Raw genomic sequence first — 20,364 nt, forward strand, 5'->3', positions numbered from 1 at the left:
GATTTTTGTTACTGATTGAGGTGTATGGGGTAAAAGACAAAGAATCTCTGAAAACACCTTTAACCAAGATGGGGAACTCTGAGGAAGAGATGTGAGAATATAAAGAGAATGACAAGTTCTGTTTGGTATATGTTGTAGGTACTGTGGGACCAGCTGGTGGAGACTCTCCGAAGATCATTGAACTTGGCCTTCAGGAACCTCCAAAATGTGAATCAGGAATTCTCAGTTCCAGTGATTCTGATCTGTTTTTTAGACTCTGAATATGCCCAGTATATCTGCGCTGAGGAATTTACACATGCCCAGGAAGCCTTCCTGTCTCCTCCCTGTTTACCTAAATTCTTCCTCACTTTCCCACCCATGGCCATCCTCACACCAAACTCCTTTACAAGTGGATTGTTCTATTCATCCGGCCCTTGGCCTGGGCTGCTGTGTGGCGGTGACCTCTTTGGGAACGTGCCCGGTCTCCACAGTTAGCATCAGTCAGTCAATAAACACTAAGGACTGCGCTGGTCTGGGCACTGGGTGAGGCCCTGGGGTTACAGCAGCGAGCCAGAGAGACACACAGACTTTGTCCTAGTGGAGTTTATACCCCAGCAAAGTCTGATGAGTGTGAAGGTATCCGGGCTGCTGAAGAAACAAATGACATGGATATCTTTTAATCAAGGGGTCAGAGAAGACCTCCAACCACCACTGAAGAAATGATTTTTTTTTTTAAGATTTTATTTATTCATGACAGAGAGAGAGGCAGAGACACAGGGAGAGGAAGAAGCAGGTTCCCCACAAGGATCCCAATGTGGAACTCCATCCCGGATCCCGGGATCAGGACCTGGAGCTGATGGCAGATGCTCAACCGCTGAGCCATCCAGGCGTCCCGAAGGAGTGATCTTTTAAGGAGGGCCCTGAATTAACTAGACAGTGAGGTGAAGAGGAACATTAGAGGCAGAGAGAATGGTTGTTTGTATAGGCAGAATGTGTACTGACCCTGAGAGAGAGTGTGGTATGTTTTGAGACATGGATGGCTAGTATAGCTGGAATTGGTGCAGAGACCAGCAGGGGCAACAGGTTCCCCAGGGCCTTGTCAGCTGTACTTAGTAACTCATTCAACAAATGTTTCTTGAGTGTCAAATGTATACCAGGCCATTTTAGGTGCTGGGATTACTGTAGACAAGCAGATAAGGTGTCTTCTACTTGAGGACATAGACAATAAACAAGTAAACAAATACAGAAACAAGATGTAGGGGATGCCTGGGTGGCCCAGTAGTTGAGAGTCTGCCTTTGGCTCAGGGCATGATCCTGGGGTCCTGGGATCGAGTCCTGCATCAGGCTCCCCACAGGCAGCCTGCTTCTCCCTCTGCCTGTGTCTCTGCCTCTCTCTTTGTGTATCTCTCATGAACAAATTAATTAATAAATAAAATCTTAAAAAAAAAAAAAAAAAAACAAGATGGAGGAGGAGGAGGCCTCACTAGGAAGGGATTATTAGGAAGGCCTGTGTGTGAGGTGCCATTTGAGCTGAAGCCTGAAGCATGAGAAAACCAGCTGTGGGTAGAATTGAGAGATTAGCATTCAGGGCAGAAAGAACAAGTACAAAGGCCCTGTGGTAGGCATGTTTGAAGAACAAAAGAGATCACTTGGTTGGATCATTGTGGGTGATTAGGAAGAGCAGGGTGAGAGAAGGTACGAAATGGGAAGCAGGGGCCAGACCTTTTAGAGTCATGTAAGTTGTACAGAAGCGATAAGATTTCTTATCTTTTTAAGTTTTTTTTTTTTGTTTTGTTTATTTAAGTAAGCTCTACACCCAATGTGGGGCTCAAATTCATGACCCCAAGATCCAGAGTCATACACTTTTCAACTGAGCTCACCAGGAGCCCCCAGAGTTCATTTTAAAACATGACTTTGGTTGCTGTGTGCAGAATGGACTGTAAGGGGCAAGAGGGCAAGCAGGAAGGTCAGTTTTAGTAAGTCTTTGCAAAAAAGTTGTAGTGGCCTTGATTCGGATGGGGTTGACAACATTGGAGAAGGGTAGACAGATTTGGGAGAGATACAGGAAGTAGAATGGACAGGTCCAGGTGAGCAAATAAATATGAAGGTCTAAGAGGGAGAGAAGTGAAAGCTGGTATCCTAGTTTCTAATTTGAATAACTAGAGGGTGACGTTTTGGGCCTTGAGCTGCCTGCAAGAGACCTCAGACAATACACAGAAACCTACACAGGTTTGCAGTTTGGAAGAGTGGTCTCTGTAGATACCACCTTTTGGATTGGTTACCTATAGGTGATAATTGGAGGTTCATAAGATGACCTAAATGCCTAGGATAGAATGAGGAGTCAATGCCAGCAGAATAGACCAAGAAGTCAAGAGATGGACAACTGTCCACTGGATGGAATGATGAACGTGCTGGTGAATTTAGAGTCACCCTAGGGAAGTGGTTAAGTGGGATGTGACAAATTGGGAGACCACGAAGAGTAGTAAGATTTCCAGCAGTTTGGACAAGAACACAAGGGTATGGGGCCTAGGTCTCCAGCCCTTGGCAGTTCCAGGAACCTGGCCAAGGCCTGTGCAGGGAAGGCTATCTTCCTTAACCCCAGAGGGCGAGTCATCTCAGCCCAGCCCGTTTCCCCTAAGAGCCCTGGGTGGAGCTAGGGGAAGTCATTTCTAACCTTGGGTGAGGCGGAGAGCTCAAGGTGGGAGGGTCACCCCAACTCCCAATGATAAGTCCGTACACGACCAGGGTGAACCCCTGACCCTAAGAGTCCATTGCCGTCAGTTTCCCAGGGCAATACACTCTGGGAGAAAATAACATATCTGTTCCCCAAATTCTGAGAGTCCTTAGTGGTTTGACAACCCAAGGTGAATAAACTGAAATGGAAGTGCAATAGCACAAAACAGTATGAAAGTAGGTTGCCTATGGAATCCTCACGAAAATAAAGATGGTTCTAGAGAAGGGGCAAACAAGCTAGCTTCAAGTCTTTCCCTATTGAACCTGTTGGGTAACCCCTGCACCCCACCCTTCATTGAGTCCAGTGACCAGACAGCAGTCAAACCTTTGTTTTTCACTTTATTGTACAAAAAGAGGGAAAACAAAACTTCTACAGTTGGCCTTAAGCTTAGGCAGACACCTCTAAGACACTCCCTCCCACCTCCCATGATACAAATTCAAGTTGTGGTTGTTGTTGAAACCTACAAAAACACTCCTTAAATATTAGAAAAAAAGGGGAGAGAGTGGGGAGGGTCCTCCCACTCCAACCATCCCATCCCAGTGCCAAAATGCACTCAGAGTGACCTCTTACAGCACCAACACCCCCATCCCCACAGCCCTGTTCGTACTGTAAGAATTTTTGATTTTTAAAACACGAAAAAAAGAAGTGCCCCATTCAAAGTTGTCTTTAAATGAAAACACATTCCACTAAAACACAACAGTGTAGGGGCATTCAGACAGGAAAATGGGGTTCTTTGCAGAGGCTCTTGGGGAAGAAATAGAACCTATGAACCCCTGTGTCAGGGTCAGGACAAAGGAAGGGGAGTGGGAGAGGGGAGTGTCCCCCCAGGTTCCCCACCCCCAGCACCACTTCCGAGGCAAAGCAGATTGTTTGCTTTCCTTTGGGGGTGGGACCTACCTTTCCCATCCCACCTCCTGGGTGGAATTCCCATTCTTCCCCCATCCCTTGGCTTTCATTCAGAGGGGGAAGGCAGAAAAGCACAAAGCCCCCACTAAATAGGTCATTAACATGATTGTAAGAAAAAAAAGCCAAAATTTAATAAAAAATAAAAAATTTCAATCCACAGAGATAAGGTGGCTTGGCTTATTAAAGGTCTAGGGATTAGGTTACCAGACATTTGGAGATGGCCAGGAAGGGTTAGGACAGCTGCAAAAGCAGCCTTTGCAGACCCCTTCCCCACCTGGGGGTTTGGAGGGGCGGGGAAGGGAGCAGACCTGAGAAATCAAAGGGAATGGGGTGGGGGTGTGGGGGAGCTGAAGGATACAGGGAAAGGCAGGAGGGGTGTGTGTTAAGAGCTTCCCATCTATCTCCCCAAGCCCAGTTTCTGAGCCTAAGGTGGCCAGGCAACCTCCCAGATGAACTGGGAAGGCCCTTCCCACTAAATAAAAGCTCTTTTAGGTGCACCCAGTCTGTCCCCCTCCCAATGCCCCACTGGAGACCAGCGGTGGCTCAGAGTCATGTAGCCCTGGCAGAGAGAAGCAGATATACAGGAAGCATTAGAGTGGTCAGTACACCGCCCCCCCCCCACAATTGAATCAGAGATTAGGCAAAGCAGAGAATGTGGAGAAAGGGGCTGCCCCAGCCTGTTCCCACCAGGATCAACATCTCCCTGGCCCTTAGCAACCCATTCACCAGATTCAGACTGAGGTGGGCTCCCCCTTCTCTTACACACGCGCGCGCACACACACATGCACACACGCCTTTGCACACATCCACAGGTGCACCCATGCTATGTACAGGCGACACACGCTCCCGCGCACGCACTTTTCCATTCACATCAAGACCGTTTTTAAAAAGTCCCAAACCTACCCCCTAAACCCTCCCTCTCCCAGAAATGACAACAGAGACGGCAGCCGAGATCGGTAGGAAACGTCTCGTTGACAGCTCAGAGCTTAAAAAAAAAAATATATACACATATATAAAAAACACTTCTGCCCCCTCCCCCCCATGAGTGGGTCCAGGCAGCTCCTTCCTGCAGAGGGCAAGGGAGAGGGCTATGGGGCGGCGCCTGTTCTCTCTGAGGCTCCTGCCCTCCTCTCCCCCCACGTGTTCCCTGCCTCCAGTTCCAATGCAGGGGTCCAGTCGGCAAGCCCCTCCAGGACAGGAAGGGTCTTCCCCAAGCTTCCACCCTCCCATGGGTCGGGCTGCAGGTGTGGAGGGCCTCACTGAACTCTTTGGGACCCCCCACCCCACTCCCAGGTCCATTGTCCATGACGGAACCCCAAGTGCAGAAGAGGGGTGGGCCGGGCCGGTCCAGTGGTGGCTCAGTCTGATGGTTGCACTCCCTGGAGGGCCCCCCAGGGCTGATGTCTCTGAGGCTGCAGAGTCCTGGCCTGGGCTCCTCCAGCCCCTCCCCCACCGAATTAAAAAAAAAAAGAAAAAGAAAAAGAAAGAAAGTGGGGGAGGCCAGGGGCAGGGGACAGAACATGGGGGAGAAACAAAGGTGGTCAGTTGGGGAGGGGAGCCCTGGGTGGGATGAGTCTCAGTTGGAGTCAGAGTCCGAGGAGTCCCCCGAGGAGGAGGAGCTAGAGCTGCTGCCCTCAGACTCATTGTCCTCATCCTCATCGTCGTCCTCATCATCGTCCTCATCCTCATCATCCTCCTCGTTCTGGGGGGGGCAAGGAATGCGGTCACCAGGTGGCAGTCCTGGTAAGGGCCACCCTGCCCTCCCACCACGCCCTGCTGCCTGACCTCATCTCCGTCCTCACTCTCGTCCTCGCTGCTGGACTCGGAGGAGTCCCCACCATCCTCAGAGGAATCCCCGTTCTCATCATCCTCCTCCTCTTCGTCCTCATCCTCATCCTCCTCATCCTCTTCATCATCCTCCTCAGACTCCTGGGAGGGGCAGAGGCATGTCAGTGGTCTGTGCCACACTCCTCCAGGCACCGAGGACCCCCCCCCTCCATCTTGGAGGAGCTCCTTACCGACTTGGACTGCAAGGCAGTCCTGCTGGATTTGGGGTTTGGGCCTCGAAGCTTGGTCATGCTCTTACGTTTCTGCAGGGAAGGGGAACACAGACGAAGGGAGAAGCCAGGAGTTCCAGACAGTGGACCCCCAAACCCCCCCTTTCCCCAGCACCACCCTGCTCCCACACTCACATTGGAGATGTACTCTTTATACGCTGCACGGTCCTGAGGAGACAAACTCTGGGAGACAGAGAAGGAGGTAAAGGTTGGAACGCCACCCAAACTACTGCTGATGGGAGTGTGTTGACCAAAAGCCAGGCAGTGGGTTAAGCATTTACATACCATTACCCCATTCTACTCCTGCCACTCTCCCCATACCTTGGGTCTCTGCAGAGTGCCCCCCAGGATCTGCGAAGACAGTCCAGGACTAATGCCTAAGAAGCCCTGAATTCTTTTCTAAGCTACCCTGTATTAGGACTGTGGTTTTCATGTCCCTCCTACTGTTCTACAGTCAAGGGGAGGCTCCAGAGTTAGGGCCTTCCTCAGCAGAGAAGCCCCCTACAATGACTATCATAGCTTGGTATCATCACTCCCACCCAACAAGCCTAGAGCCACTGATAAAGGAGTCTGTGGCTCCCCAAAACCTCTAGACACTTAAACCCTGCTATCTCCCAGGGTCCCTGGCTAACTTGCCTGGATAGCTGGGGGCGAAAGAGGTGGCTCTCCCCACGTTATAAACCTGACTGCTCAACCAAGGCGCCCAAGAAGAGCTCGGAGGCTTGAGGCCAAACCAGAGTCTGGGAGACGCCCTCTGGTCCCAGCTGGAGGTAGGACAAGGCAATCTGGCTTGGATTACTCTATTTACTAGCTGTGTAACCTTGGGTAAATTACTTAATCTCTCTGAACCTTAGTTTCTTTTCTTTGATATTGATCATAGGACTGCTAGGACAATGAATGGAATCGTGGAGGCAGGCCAGCCAGATGCTGCCTCCTCCTTCCAAGGGTCCCCAGCCCTCTCACCTTTTTTTTCTTAAGATTTTATTTGTTTATTCATGAGAGACTGAAAGAGGCAGAGACCTAGGCAGAGGGAGAAGCAGACTCCCTGAGGGGAGCCCAATGCAGGACTTGATCCCAGGACCCCAGGATCACACCCGGAGCCAAAGGCAGATGCCCAACCACTGAGCCACCCAGGTACCCCCACCCCAGCCCTCTCACCTTGACCCAGAGGTCCAGATGTACTTTGTACTGCTTCTGCTGCTCCTCTGCCAATTTTTTGTAGTGCTCTTTCTGGCTCTGGGAGATGCGCTGCCAGCGGCTGCCAATCTCCACCATGCGCTCTTTCAGCGGCAGGTGGTTCAGCTCCCCATTGGACAGCAGCTCCTGGGAGAACTTCTGGTAACCGTTCCTAGGTGGTAGAGTGGCACAGGGAGGGTTAGGACGCCTACCCTACAGCCATCCAGCCATGACCCTTCCTGCGGCCAAGGTGGGTTCTAGCCCCCTTAGACTCACATGGGAGGCTTCTTGGGTTCTCCTTGAAACTTCATCTTCTTGGATGAGTTTGCAGCAGCTGGGGGTGCCCGCATCTCACTCAGCTCTCTCTGTGGGGACACTCAAAGGAGTCACGCTCACTCCACCCCTCACCCAAAATTATTTCTACCATCTGCCCCACGCCATCAGTTGCCTTAGAAACTGAGGCCGAGCGGAGGGGCTACGTCCTAACAGGTCACACCTGGGCCAGGCGCCCCTGCTTGGAAGTGCTGTCACAACTACACTCACATGACTGGTCTCACAGCCCCCATGTACTGATTGATGTGTGACTGAGGCTCAGAGAAGGAAGCTGGCAGATTTGCTCAGGGTCACACAACCAAGGCTGGGACTCCCAGCTCCACAGCCCACCCACTGAGGACAGCTGCCAGCCCAAAAGGGTGCTCTGACCCCCAGCTCCCTAGGGGCCACCATGCTGACCAGCAGAGCCCTTCTTCCCACCTCGTATCGCTTTTGGTCTTCGGCTGCCTTCTTAATCCACATGAGTTTCTCTTTCTTCTCCATGTTGTTCCAGGTCATCTCCATGGCTTTCAAGGCCTTCACCCGGTCATTCTGGAGAGAAACAGAGGCATCAGCTATGGGAGGGGTCACCTGGGGCTGGAACCGGCCCGCGAGGGCAGGCCACTGAACAACCCCTTTCGGGCTCCCTGCCACCTTGAAGCGGGCCAGGTAGTCCCCGATGACGCTCTGCTGCCAGATCTCCTCGGCTCTCTTGGGTGACTCGGGCAGCTTGCCCCGGTCCTCGCGGTCCCCGCCTGGCTTCCTCTCCGACTGGGCCTTCAGCGCCGCCTCCCGGGCCTTGTACTTGGCCTGCGGAGGGCCGGCAGGGCGTCATCCTTCCGGCCGCCCCCAGGGGGCGCGCGTCCCCCGTCCACAGTGGAGGCACCCCCCCTCCCCCGGCAGGGCGGGGCCGGCAGAGGCTTGGGCCGGCGCAGATGTCCCCCCCTGGGGCTCGGCCTGGGGCTCAGCCCGCCAACCGGCTCTGCTCCCCGGGATGCTGCGGAGCTGCGGGCCCCCTCGGCACCTGAGCCCAGGCACAGGGAGGGCTAAGGGAGGGCTAAAGCGCAGGCCGTGGCTGAGGAAGTGTGGCCCGCCCCTGGGGGAGAAGCCCCCGAAGCCTGACCTTCTTCTTTTCGGACAAGTCGTTCCACATGCGGGCCAGAAGACGGGTCAGCTCGCTCTCCGAGAGCTCGGGCCGCTCCTCCTGCAGCTGCCGCCGCTTCTCTTCAGAGAAGATGAACATGGCCGACACCGGCCGCTTGGGCTTCTCTGAACCGCCCTGTCGGTGGACAGAGGTCGGGTCCGTGGGGGTGTGGACAGGGAGCCCCATGTTCCCCCACCACCGCCCGTTGTGCCCCCTGCCCACCTTGCCCCCTTCCTGCGAGGGCTTCTTGGAGGCGGGGCTGGTGGCTTGCTTCTTGTTGATGCTTAACATCTTCTCCTCCCCCAGGACCCGCTGCTGTTCCTCCTCTGGCAAGCTCTGGTCCAGAGACAAGACGTGGCATGGGGCTGCGCACCTGGGAGCCAGCTCCTCCCAGGTAGTCCAGAGGGCCCTGCTTAATCCCAGGGCCTCTGCCCAATGCCCCACCTACGAGAACACTCACCTCTAGGAAACGGAGAAGCTCCACCTCATAATCTTTCTTTTTCTAGGAAAGAAGGGGAGTCCGGGTCAGTGTGGGCACATACCTGCTCGTTCCCAAGGGACAAGAGCCTTCTACAAATGTTCGGAGCCTGGACAGGGCCTAATCTCCTTCTATAGACACTAGACAGGCAGCCTGGGGGCCATCTGGCTTGATCAGCCCAGATGCTAAACCTAGCAGACTAGACGAAGTTTGTAGCAGGTGTTTGAGACACGTTTGACCACTGACTGACCCCTAGTTGGGGTCAGATACTCCCAAGGCCCCAAGGGTCTCCAGACGTCCTCTTTAGCACAACCTACCTGGTCACACTTCTTGTGGTAGGCATCCTTCTCCTTCTGGGAGAGCAGTTTCCACTGCTGGCTGCATAGCACCATGCGCTCAGTGCTGGGCACGTCCTTCATGTTGGCCATCAGCTCTGCGCAGTACAGCGAGTAGCTGTTCCTATCAGAAACAGCAGGAAAGGAAGAGCAACCCCCCTGAGTGACCAGGGCAGTCCAGGGCACCTGGCTTCAACTTCAGAACCTGGCCGAGATCCTTGGATGGCCCAGCTCCCTAGAAGCCCTCGTGCCCACTCACCCACCCACCCCAGGGCAGTGCTCACGGAGGTGGCTTGGTGGGTCGCCCATCAAACTTGTCCTTGAGCTGGCGTTCGGCCTTGGTGAGGGTGGACTTGGTGATGCCCTCCTCACTGATGTTCAGCTCGGGGTGCTTCTGGATATAGTCACGCATAATCTCCTGCAGAGTGAGGTGGGGGGATGGAGGGCAACGGGGTGTGGGGTTAGCGGGGGGCTGGGGAGGGGGGAGAGCCGCTGGGGAGGGGAGGCAGGGAGCAAAGCTGGGGGGTGGCCGTGTGTCTGCTATGTCACACGAGACGTGGTGCCCTGCCCTGCCCTAGCCTGAGATCTCTTGGGGGGGTGGGTGGGGAAGGTAGGGGCAGAGGTGAGGGGCCCAGAAGGCCCCTCCCTCAATGAAGGGACAGGGAATGACTGCCTCCCGCAGAGTGCGGAGGCCACAGAGTCAGAGGGCAGAGGCTCTTGAAGAGCCGGATGGGGAGGAGCGCAGCGGAAGCCTAACCTCGTACTCCTTCCGCTGCTCCAGGGCCTTATGAATCCATTTCAGCCTCTTTTTGTCCGAGAGCTGAGACCACTGCTTCCCCAGGGAGTCCTTCACCTCCTTCGTAGTGGCCTGCAAACCAAAAGCCGTCAGACACACACAGGCAACCAGGGGCAGGGGGAGGGGAGAAGGGGGAAGGGGGCACAGAGGCCCCCACCCCCTCAGGCCACAGGAGGTCACAGGAGTGTCCCCCACAGGCCAGGAGGGGAAAGTAGAGAGGCGGGAATCCCGCCTAGGTGCAAGGGGACAGGCTCACACACGCACGCACGCACACACTCGCACGCCAGCTGGCCCAGGCCCTGTCCATGCAGCCCACCCCTGGGGAGGGGCCTCCTCTCCTGCTCCCCTGCACCGTGCCCGGCCGACCTGGCGCGGCTCCCCCCTTGCCACCACCGTGCGCCCTCCATCCCTACCCCCTGGCCGGACACTCACATCTGGCCGCACTTTGAGATACACCTTCTTCTCGTGGGTGTACCACAGCTGCTGGGGGGTTTTGGGCTTCTCAGGGATGTCCGACTTCTTGGCATTCTGGATTAGGTCAGGGTGATCCTCCCTAGCCAGGGCATGGGGAGCAACAGTCAGCGGGTACAGGGGGATCCTGCCAGGGAGACCCCCAGCTAGCTGCCCCACCCACCAAGGCTCCTAGGCCTATCAACTGGGGCCTAGTGGGACAGTGGCTACCTGCCTGTCCCTGCCCTTGAGTGTGACCCACTAGGGTCTACACATGACCCATCCATCTTCCATGCCTCACAGATGGCAAGCTCGAGGCTCTGGTTGGTATCACCCTAACCTGCCACACCCAGTGCCCTGTGGCCCTCCTCTGGGCTCCACTGCCTTACCTGAACCGGGCCAGGTTTCGCTCGAACTCCTGTTTCTCTCTCTGGAAGTCCTGAATATATTTCATCTGGGGGAGGAGGGGATGGGGTCATCCACGACCCAAAGCCTGAGCTACAAAAGCCACTGAGTCCTCCTTGCTAGCTATTTTGCCTCCCAGTGGTGATGTGGATAGAAGGTGGCGTGAGCTGGCAGGGGATGGTGGCCTGCCTTCCAGTGGGCTGTGTGTGGGGGGGGGGGGCGCTCAACCGTAGCCCCAACTGCTAGCTTAGAGCCACACAGTGGGAGCTACAGGGGCCTCCCAGAATACATCCTATGTCCTATTCCCTCCTGTCAAGAGAGGGAGAGTCCCAGGAGTGGGACCCAGCATTACCCAGTCACAGTGAGTAGTGACACAGCTGGGACTCCCCCTGACCTTACCTCCCCACCTTTCCCCAACACCGCAAAACTCTCCTCAATGCATTAGGAGGAGGTGTAGGCCTTGCCCCTATTATTCCCTCCTCTCAGGTCTGTGGCAGCTACTGTTGGTCTGTTGCCTCAAAGATGGTTCACAGGGCCGGGGGCAGGCTGAGTCTTGCTTTCAAGTAAGGCCCAAGGGTAGACTGTGTTGAAGGCACCCAGAGTGAATTCTTGCAACGTGAATGACATTCTCATAGATCTCTCAACTTGAATTTTCTTCCCGATCTGCTGAGTGGTCCCCCTGGAACCCTGACTATCCTTCATATGCCCTCCCCATCCCAAACCCCTTCCCATCACCTTCTTCCCTGCCTCTGATCCCTTCTCCAAGCTCCTGGCTGGCAGGCTCCTCGAGCTCCCCTTCCCCCACCCGACTGGTTCTCCTCTGCCTTGGCTTCTCTTCCTTCTCCTCCACCTCTTTCTATAGGGCTGGCCTCCCTTCCCGCCATCACCCGCCTACTTCCATTTTGTTCCTGCCTCTCCATTCCTCTCTTCTTTTCTTCCTTCCTTCATCTACCTCCTGTCCTCACTACTGCTCAACGTCCAGCTCTCCTTTCTCCCTTTTTCCCCCGGTTCACAAGAGTCAGCTGTGGAAGCATCCAGAGGCTCATGGCAACTGAGTCCAACCCCTGCCTTTCACAAGAGGCACCAGGCACAGGAGGAACCAGCTTCACCTTCCCCTGTGGTTCTTGTAGAAAATGGGGAGCAGAGGCCAGCCTACTCTGCCCTAATCTCAGCCCTCCTCACACAGAACAGCGGCTTTCAGAATAAGGCACAAACAGACTGGGCTTATCCTCTGCACCTCAGATAAAGACCATGTCCAGAGAAATGAGGTAACTTACCAAAGGTCACACACAGAACAATTCAGTGGTAGTCAGGAGCAGAACCCCAAGTCTCGTGTCCCCCAGGCCAGCACTCTGTCCACTCTACCACATAGTTTCTTAACTCTCCCAGGTCCTCAGACCCTCTGCCTCTCCCTCCCTCTCCATGAGAGTCTGGGTGTTGTGTGTACAGTCAGCTCTGCAACATCCCCATCAGAGGGGCCAAAGAAAACTCTTAATTCCTACTCCTGCTTGGCCTGGACAGCAAGTGTAGACAGCTGGTTTCACCCAGCCAAGCTGGCTTCTTTTTGGATACAGAACCAAGGGCACGGGAGTCTGCAGCCAGAGTGCACAAACCAGGAAGACAGAGGGCTATGTATGGTGTGGCAGCCGGTGCCACGTCCTGAGACCTGGCCACATAAGGCTTTGTCTCTTCTTCCAGTAAATGTGAGTTCTTGTCTCTCCCACTGCCCCTCACCGACATCTCTCCCTGGCTCCACCTCACAGTCCAGCACCCTGGCTGTCCATCTCTCTCCTCTCCCCATCTCACTTGGGGCCCTGCTGCAGGCTCCTCCACTGCTTTGCTGCCCTCTGTGAGGGTCCACTTGACAGCACGAGGCCACAAGGGACAAGGTACAAATCCTTGGCTGAACGTGGAGGAAGGAAGCCCACTTAATATGTGTGGACATGACGGTGAGAAGAGCACCCAAGTGCTGTTCTGCTGTTGCTAGTTGTGTGACCCAGGACGCGAGTCCCTCCTGGGCCCCAGTTCCTTGCCCACACAACCGGAATAACCCCTTCTCTGGGGGTTCCCTTTATGAGGATACTGCACGCACCAAGTGAGACCACAGTGAAAACTGTCCAAGGATGAGCTGCTGTGCCAGCCTAACAGTGAGAATGCGACCATAGAGGTAAAGCTGGATGAGGCAACACTGGACTGTCTGTGGGGGGAAAGGGCTGGTCCGAGCATCTGCTTCAGTCCGGGTCACACCTTCGACCATGCCTGCACTTGATAGTGTATGGGAGTGGGAGGAGGGGACCGAGTGTGGCTGCCCAGGACCCTGCACTCTGCTCTGCTTACCCACCCCCATCCCTGATGTCCCTCTATGCCTGAGCTGACCTACACTGCACCAGCTGCTCCCTGCCCTTCCCGTCCTCCCTACTTTGCCCCCCTCCCCCCACCTTCTTCTTCTCCGGCAGCTCCTTGTATTTCTTGGACAGAATCTTGGTCAGGTCCAGGTTGCTCATCTCAGGGTGGAGTTTCGCATACTTGGCTCGCTTCTCCATGAAGAAGCGGAAATAAGGGGTCAGGGGCTTCTTTGGGAAGTCCGGGTGTTTCTGGAAGGAGGGTCAAGGACACGGTGAAGGTCAGACAGTATCTGTTCTTTGGACCATTCCTCTCTTACACATCATACTCCTCCTCCTGGAAACTCACCTTGAGTTTTTTGCCTTTGTAAGGATTTTTAACATGTTCCTGAGCATCAAGGATCAATTCTGTCAATGTTCGGAACTTCCTCACCTGGAGAAGAAAGGAGGTGAGTGCAAGAGGAAGTTCAGGAGAGGAAAACACCACCCTAGAGCCTACCCCCTTTCCCAACAGGTCTCCTCTACTTTCCACTACACTGAATTTATCAGACGAGGAGGGGCAGGAGCCAACAGCCACAACTCGGCCCCTGACACCCAGACAACACCTGGGCACTGGCCCACTCCTATGGCACAGGACCAGACAGTCCGTACACACCAAAGGACGACAACAAGGTGACCACCTGACCTCGATGTGTTGTCCATGCCAGCACCTCATTCAATCCCCAGAACAGCTCAGGCGAGAGAAGATCCCAGATGTAAGTATTCAAGGCCACACAGCTAGGAAGCGGCAGAACTGAGAGCTCTAGGCCAGTGCTATCAACCGTGCCACCTCCCCAATGCACAAGGGCGACCACATAAGCACCTCGCCTGGTCTCTTTCCTTCCTGTTTATTGACTTCTGTTTCCTCTCCCCCACCAGGAAGGTTGAGGCAGGGGTTCACGTAGACGCGTCAGGAAGGGGGCAGCAGAAGGGGGAAGGGATCAGTTACCTCATTAGAAATCTCCACCCATTTGAGCTTGCACATGTCTCCAGAAAAGTCTTTAAATGCTACTTTTTCCCAATCCATATGTGACTCGGTTGTTTTGAACTTGGAGCTGTCATTGGATGGAAGGTTGTTCTTCATGCATTCCAGCAAAGTCAGCATGTCTTCCTGGGACCAGCGGTCTGGGGAGGGGCAAGAAAGGCACATCATGCCCAGCTCATGCTTCCCCCCCATCTGTTCCCCAGTCCTTAAGTGCTCAATCCTTCTTTCTCTGGGCATCCCAAATCCCTGGGGATCTCTGATGTGAAGGCAAAGACAAGACATGACCTAGTCACAAGAGAAAACTGTGACCATGTGGATTGGAGCGGGTATTCCAGACCAGAGAGCATCATACCTAGAAAGCCAGACTTGAAATCAAGTCTGGTTTACTTCAAAACTATGGTCATTTCTAACATGCCAGGTTGCCACAGACTACTATTTATTGCAGGGAAGAGAAAGAAATGAAGCTACAGTGATTTGGGACCTGGTGGGAAAACAGCTAACTTACTAGGAGAGGGGAGGGAAGCAGGGAGGCAGACCAAGTTGAAATGTGTTGCCAAGTTTAAGTTCTAGGTGGATACCATGGATGTGCAAGGGCTGAGGATGGAGTGTGGGCAGTAAGGAGAACCCATGCAGACATTTCTCTCTGGCACAGCTGGAAACTAACACTGGAGACATGGGCAATTTTGGGCAAGTAAGAAAAATGGAATGGAAATGGAAGAACCATACAGGGCAGCTGAGAGGCAAGACAAGCAGACGAGCAAAGGTTCTCAGGGCCCTGGCTCCAGGGAGAACCCCCAGAATTCTGAGTTGTCTTCTGGGTCCAACTCCCCATGGAGGCAAAAAAAAGGGGGAGGGGGGGTCTGAACCAGCTATTTCCAGCCACTGAACTAGCCTCAGCAGGCCTCTCTGGAGGGTGGCTACCCTGGAAGGTAAGTTAGGAGAACAACCAGGACTAGGAGTCAAAAGGGCTCTTCATTTGCATTTGCATCTGGTAACCAGGGTCAAGGTTGCCACAGGGTGGGTCACATGGACCAATAATCCTCAGTCCTCTCAGCGTCCCAGTCAGGGCCAGATGCTCAGCTTCATCCAACCCCCTGCCCCCATCGGCACAGGACCTCTCCTGGATGGGGTAGGATCTAGTTATGGACCTCCTATGGCTTGGGCCTCAAACCACCAAAATATCCTGTCTCCACCTGCCTCACCCAAAACCTTGTCCTCTGAATAACAATAAAACACCTGAAAAGCCTTGCCAATCCCTCCCTTCTCCCCCTCCCCCCCCCCCCCATTGCTCATCCTTCCTCCCATTCCAGGACTCTGGGTGAGGAAAGGACAAACTCTGGCCAGATGGGAATCCCAGAATGAAGGCTCCCATAAGACTCTCTCTCTAAGTGGGAGAATGAAGTGTGGAAAATATAGTTTATAGCCTCAAGGCCAAATAACTTGGGTTTAGCCAAACTTGACTCATAAAACTGAAGATACCCCCCTCACCTCGATTCAGAGAACAGGGACTGTCTAACCCCTTTCGAAGGAGAGGGGGTCCCGCAAACAACCATGTGGGAAAAGAGGACGTAAGTTAAAGTGCTCCTACCTTGGCCTTTGGGGGCGGCCATTTCCAGGTCTGTGGGGCAGTCAGCTTCTCCGTTCATTCTTTAGCCGTCCAGCCTCCTCCTTGGGTCGTGCTGGCCGGGCAACCCGCGGTCAAAACCACCTCACCCTTTAGAAGAGACACCAGTCCCCACTCAGGCGGGATGCGAGGTGAGGGACTTTCTATTCCTCCCTCCCCCAAGGGGGAGGGGGGCACAAGTCCGCACTTTAACGGAGACCCTGCCAAGACCCTAGTAGACCTAAAGGGTCTGTGGGTGTGGGAGTGCGCCCCCCCGCGCCCCTGCAGCCCGGCTCCACCGCGTGCGCCCTCCCCTGCCCACGCGAGAGACTGCTCCCAGCTCCCGCGTGCAGCGAGCGCCCGCCCTCCGCCCTCCTTCCCCCACCCGGGCCAAAAAAAAAAAAAAAATCTCCTCCTCCTCTGTGCGCCCGCCCCGGGGAGGCCCCAGGCTGGAGGGCGGGGGAGGAGGAAGGGCGGGTAAAGGGCGCGCGCGGCCGCGGAAGCGGGCGCGCGCCGCAGTCTCCTCCTCCCGCCTCCCCCCGGCCGGTTCCCCCCGCCTCCGCAACCCGGCGGGGACCCGGACGCAGCGCAGCCGCCACCGGCCCCGGAGCGTAGCGGCCGCACCGCCCCCGGGGACCGGATCCGGATTCCCGCCGCCCCCCCTCTCGGGCTCCCGACGCCGTCCCCGCCCGCCTGGGCGGGTGAGCAGCCGGAGAGAAGCGGCCTAGCCTGCCCCCCGCCCCCGAGCCACCCACCCCGGCCGGAGGCGCCGCCACCGCCCAGCCACCCCGACGCGCACGGAGGAGCCCGCCGCAGAGGCGCGACCACGGCGGGAACCGCCGCCTCCTCCCCCGAGCTTGCGGCCCAGCCCCGCCGGCGCCCCCGCCCCGGCCTCCGGGGAGCTGAGCCAAGGAGAGGGCGGGAGGACGGCGGCCGGGAGGCGGGGGCGCAGCGCTCACCGGCCCCGCCGCCCCCTCCGGCGGCCGGCGAGAACTGCGCCTGCCGGCTCGGAGAAGCGCGGGCTCCTGTGCCCGCGGCCGGGGCTCGGCTCGGGCCTCGCTTCCTGCCCTCCCCTCCCCCGGCTCTCGGCGTCCTCTCCAATGCCCTGATCCTCTTTCGTCCAGTCCCCTGCCTGGAGGGCGGCCCGGGTCTCCCCCGGCGTCTACGGCACCCGCGGTTCGCTCCCCGCCGCCCGGCCCCGACCCCGGCGCGCGTCCTCAGCCGCCTCGGTTACCCGGCGCAGCGCGGCCTCCGGGCTTCCCGCTCCGGCGGCTCCCTCCCCGGCTCTGAGCGGCGGCGCCCTCCCCCGCTCGGCCGGGCACAGCCGCAGCTCCCTCCCGCGGCGGCAGCGGCTCCTCCTCCGGGCGCGGCGGCGGCGGCGCTGGGGCGGCGGCTGCTGCTGTGGCGGCGGCGGCGGCTGTGGCTGCTGCTGCCTGCTGCTCCTCGCGGCGAAAAGCACAAAGCACAGCGCCCTCCGCCTGCAGGCAGCCCGCCCGCCGCCCGCCCGCCGGCCCCGGCCTCAGCTCGCACACCCCCCGCCGCCGCCGCAGCCTCCGCCGCCGGAGCGGGGAGGAGGAGGGAGAAGGGAGGAGGAGGAGCGGGAGGGGGGGCGGGAGAAGCGGGGCAGCGAGCGCGTCCTTCCCCGTAGAGCGCACACCGACCCCCGGGGAGCGAGCGCCAGCCCGCCCGCCTCGCCGGCTCCGCTCCCTCCCACAGCCTGCCCGGGCGGGCTCCGCGGGGGGCAGCTGGGAGGAGGGGCGGGAGCTGGGGGGACCCGGGCGGCCGAGGCGGAGGGAAGGAAGGAGGGGAGGGGGGTGGTGGTAGTGGTGGTGGTGGTGGTGGTGGCGGCGGTGGCGGCGGCGGCGGCGGCGGCGGCGGCTGCTGCTGCTGCCGGGGAGGGGGGGCCGGGGCAGGGAGACACGCAGCCGCCCGGATGGCGGCGGGGCTCGGAGCCGAGGCGGGCGGGCGGGCGCCGAGAGCGACCTCGCCAGACCCGCGGGGGAACTAGCAGGCTCGGCCGGCGCGGGAGGGAGGGCGCGAGGCGCGGCCGCCAGAGACGGTGCCCGGAGGGGCCCCCGGCGGCCGGGGAGGCTGAGGGGGTGCCCGCAGCCCTGCTTCGGAGCTCTCCCCCAAGTCCTCCCAGCTCAGATTCGGGTTTCCACGGCAGTCCTCACCCGCTCCCTTCTCCCGCCTCCTGGAGCGGGCGCTCCGCGCCCACCCTCATCCCCGGAGCGTGGCCACCGGCTTGGGGCGCACGCACGCCCATCCCGGCGCCAGGCTTCGGCGCCTACCTCGCGGTCCCCTTGCTTCCGAACAGCACACACACGAAACTTAAAAAAAAAAAAAAAAAAAAAAACCCCGTACAAAATGCCCTGCCTGCAAATTAAAAAAAAAAAAAAAAGAAGTCCCCTTTGCTCCTTTACACCCCGGAAACGGCGAGGGGGCGATGGGGTCCGGCGGAGGAGCTGCTCTGGGAGCCGGTTCAATCCAGCCCGGCATGGCTCCCCAGGCCTGCCCGGGCGCATGGAGATCGGCGCCGCCGCCACTCGCAGCAACCCCTCTCCCCCGAAATCCGCGGAGCCCGGGCTCACTTACCGAGCGTGTGAATGGGAGCGCGGGCCAGGGGCGCCTAGGGGTGCGGCGGGCCGAAGAGCGGAGCCGCAGCTCCGCCGCAGCCGACGCCGGGGCAGCGAGTCGCCAGACAAAGCCCGAGATGGCGAAGCGGAGCGACGGCTAATGGCGAGCCCCACGCGCCGCGCTCCGCCCGCCCCGCTCCGCCCGCCCGCCCGCCCGCCTCGGCGCAGCGCAGCGCCGCTCCGAGCGCTCGCCCGTCAGAGCCGCCTCGGCGCCGCCGCCTCCCGGGCCACCCCGGCCTCGCCTGGCCCCTCCGCCTCCTCCGGGCCACTCAGCCTCACCCCCTTCCCTCCCACCGCGATGGGGGCTGCACGAAAATAAAAAAAGAAAAAGAAAAAAATGCTTTTCTTTCTTTTTTTTGGTGGGGGGGCAGGGCGGGCGTGTTGAGACTTTTGGGGTTTTTTTTTGCCCCCAGCTCGCACTCACCTGCGGAGCCGCCGGGAGGGCTGGGGGTGGGGGCGCGCGGGGCTGGAGCCGGCGAGCGCGGGTTGAAAGCTAGCCAAGCTCTGCAGCGCCCGACCCGGGCGTATACGCCGCCGCCAGTCCCCGCAGAGAAATCGTCCTCCTACCCCCGCCTCCATCGCTCTGCGTTTCTCTTCCAATCAGCCGGTCGCTTGGCGGCTCCTCCATTCTCCGGCCAAGCCCGCTGCCTAGAGCGAGCTCCACTCCTCCATCTGCTAGCCCGGTTCCTGGCTCCCCTGCCGGGGCCGGCGAAGCGACGTAGGGCCGGAGGGGGATTTGCGAGGGAACCTGCCTGCTTCCCGCTCCCATTGCTCCCTCCCCGCTGCCTCCTGCCTCCTGCTTCTCTCCTGCGTCTTTCCAACTCTCCCCTGTCGCCACTGGTGTGTGTCTGAGTGTGTGCGCGGCTTTTTTTTTTTTTTTTTTTTTTTTTTATTGCTCTTTGCTTTTGCAACCCTGAAGCCAAAGCGAGGGGGTGGGGGATAAAGGAGGGGGGGGTTACAAAAAAAAAAAGTAAGAAGCTCTTAGATTTGCAACACATTGAAAAACCGGGGGAGCACCCCGCCTCGCCGGATCTCGGCTCCCCGCGAGGGCCTTCCGGGTTTTAGAGCGAGCCTCTCGTTGTTCTCAACCCCCCTCACCTCCTCCGGGTTTAGGATCCGAGGTGTCCGATCAAAAAGTTCTCCCCTTGGGCCGTAGCAAGGGGTGTCAGGGTGGGAATTAGGGGGATTTCTCAAGAAGCAGCAGCCTCCCCCCACCCCCCACCCCGGTTTCGGTAGTTGGGCCGGGGTTGGGGCGGAGAGCGTGATCCCGGTGGGTCTGCGCCAGGGGCTTCCGGGGCGAAGCGGGAGCCAGGAGACCGCGCTTCGCGCATCTCCCCCTCGGTCTCTGCCTCCAGTCCCCTGCCAGCTCCCCCTTTAATTTTTTTTTTTTTTCCCTCTCCTTTAATCTAATTTCTTCCAACTCCACCTTTGTTGTTACCGGCGTCACGCCCGGACCAGCCAATCCCCGCCATGCAATCAGCTTGTCAAAAAGGCTCGGCCAGCCCTGGGAAAGCAGGCCGCGGGCGCTGTGCCCCCTCCTTCCCCCAGCGGCGGCGGGGAGCCGCGAGGGGAGCCTGGCACCCGGGCCCCGCCGCCCGAGCCGCCGCGGGGCAGCCTTCGCCCGGGCCTGCGGCACTCCGCCGTCCTGCGGCTCCGGGGGCGAGAGGCCGGGGCGGGGACCGCCATCCGCCCTCCCGGGGCTGCCGGCTGCGGTCGTCGGTCTCTGCCTCCCCTCCTCCGAGGCAGCAGGGTTGTCAGGACGCAGGGAGCCGGAAGACGAAGAGCGCCCGCTTCCCACAGGCGAGCCTGCGGTCTGGGCCGCCGCTGCCCGCGCAGCGCCATCGCGCCGGGCTCCGGGGCTCCCGGGCTGCCCGCCTCCCGCACCGACTCTGCGGACTGCCCGCACCGCGGCCAGCCGGGGCGCCGGCCCCTCCGGACTCTCCGCTGGCACACAGCCTTCTCCATCCTCACTCAGCGGCCTCCCTGC

At 58.2% G+C, this 20,364-nt stretch overlaps 1 protein-coding gene and 1 long non-coding RNA gene across 7 annotated transcripts in view; one reads left to right on the plus strand and one right to left on the minus strand.

Moving 5' to 3' along the window:
• The window catches only part of LOC144286697 (uncharacterized), an 8,179-nt gene extending 4,124 nt beyond the window's left edge, over positions 1-4,055 (plus strand). For both annotated transcript variants that reach the window (XR_013354636.1, XR_013354637.1), the window contains exon 2: positions 139-4,055. This is a non-coding gene — a long non-coding RNA (uncharacterized LOC144286697). The remainder of the gene's footprint in view (positions 1-138) is intronic.
• On the minus strand, positions 3,035-19,188 carry UBTF (upstream binding transcription factor). 5 transcript variants are annotated; one of them, XM_077853474.1, is made up of 21 exons: positions 18,802-19,188; positions 15,727-15,852; positions 14,103-14,278; positions 13,464-13,547; positions 13,211-13,366; positions 10,757-10,821; positions 10,350-10,470; positions 9,879-9,989; positions 9,406-9,539; positions 9,104-9,245; positions 8,769-8,810; positions 8,531-8,644; positions 8,288-8,443; positions 7,819-7,974; positions 7,606-7,716; positions 7,129-7,217; positions 6,835-7,024; positions 5,812-5,859; positions 5,638-5,709; positions 5,405-5,548; positions 3,035-5,321 (listed from the first exon to the last, which is right to left on the minus strand). In XM_077853474.1, the coding sequence occupies exons 2-21, from the start codon at positions 15,782-15,784 to the stop codon at positions 5,196-5,198; spliced, it is 2,295 nt and encodes a 764-aa protein (XP_077709600.1). In that variant the 5' UTR covers positions 15,785-15,852; positions 18,802-19,188; the 3' UTR covers positions 3,035-5,195. The 5 variants fall into 5 exon arrangements, with proteins under 5 accessions (XP_077709600.1, XP_077709597.1, XP_077709598.1 ...); XM_077853471.1 differs by lacking the exon at positions 18,802-19,188 and adding an exon at positions 18,337-18,494; XM_077853472.1 differs by lacking the exon at positions 18,802-19,188 and adding an exon at positions 16,976-17,125.
• Positions 19,189-20,364: the final 1,176 nt, after the last annotated feature.

This window comes from Canis aureus, chromosome 16, assembly GCF_053574225.1.
Source record: "Canis aureus isolate CA01 chromosome 16, VMU_Caureus_v.1.0, whole genome shotgun sequence".
In the NCBI taxonomy this organism is placed as follows: domain Eukaryota; kingdom Metazoa; phylum Chordata; class Mammalia; order Carnivora; family Canidae; genus Canis; species Canis aureus.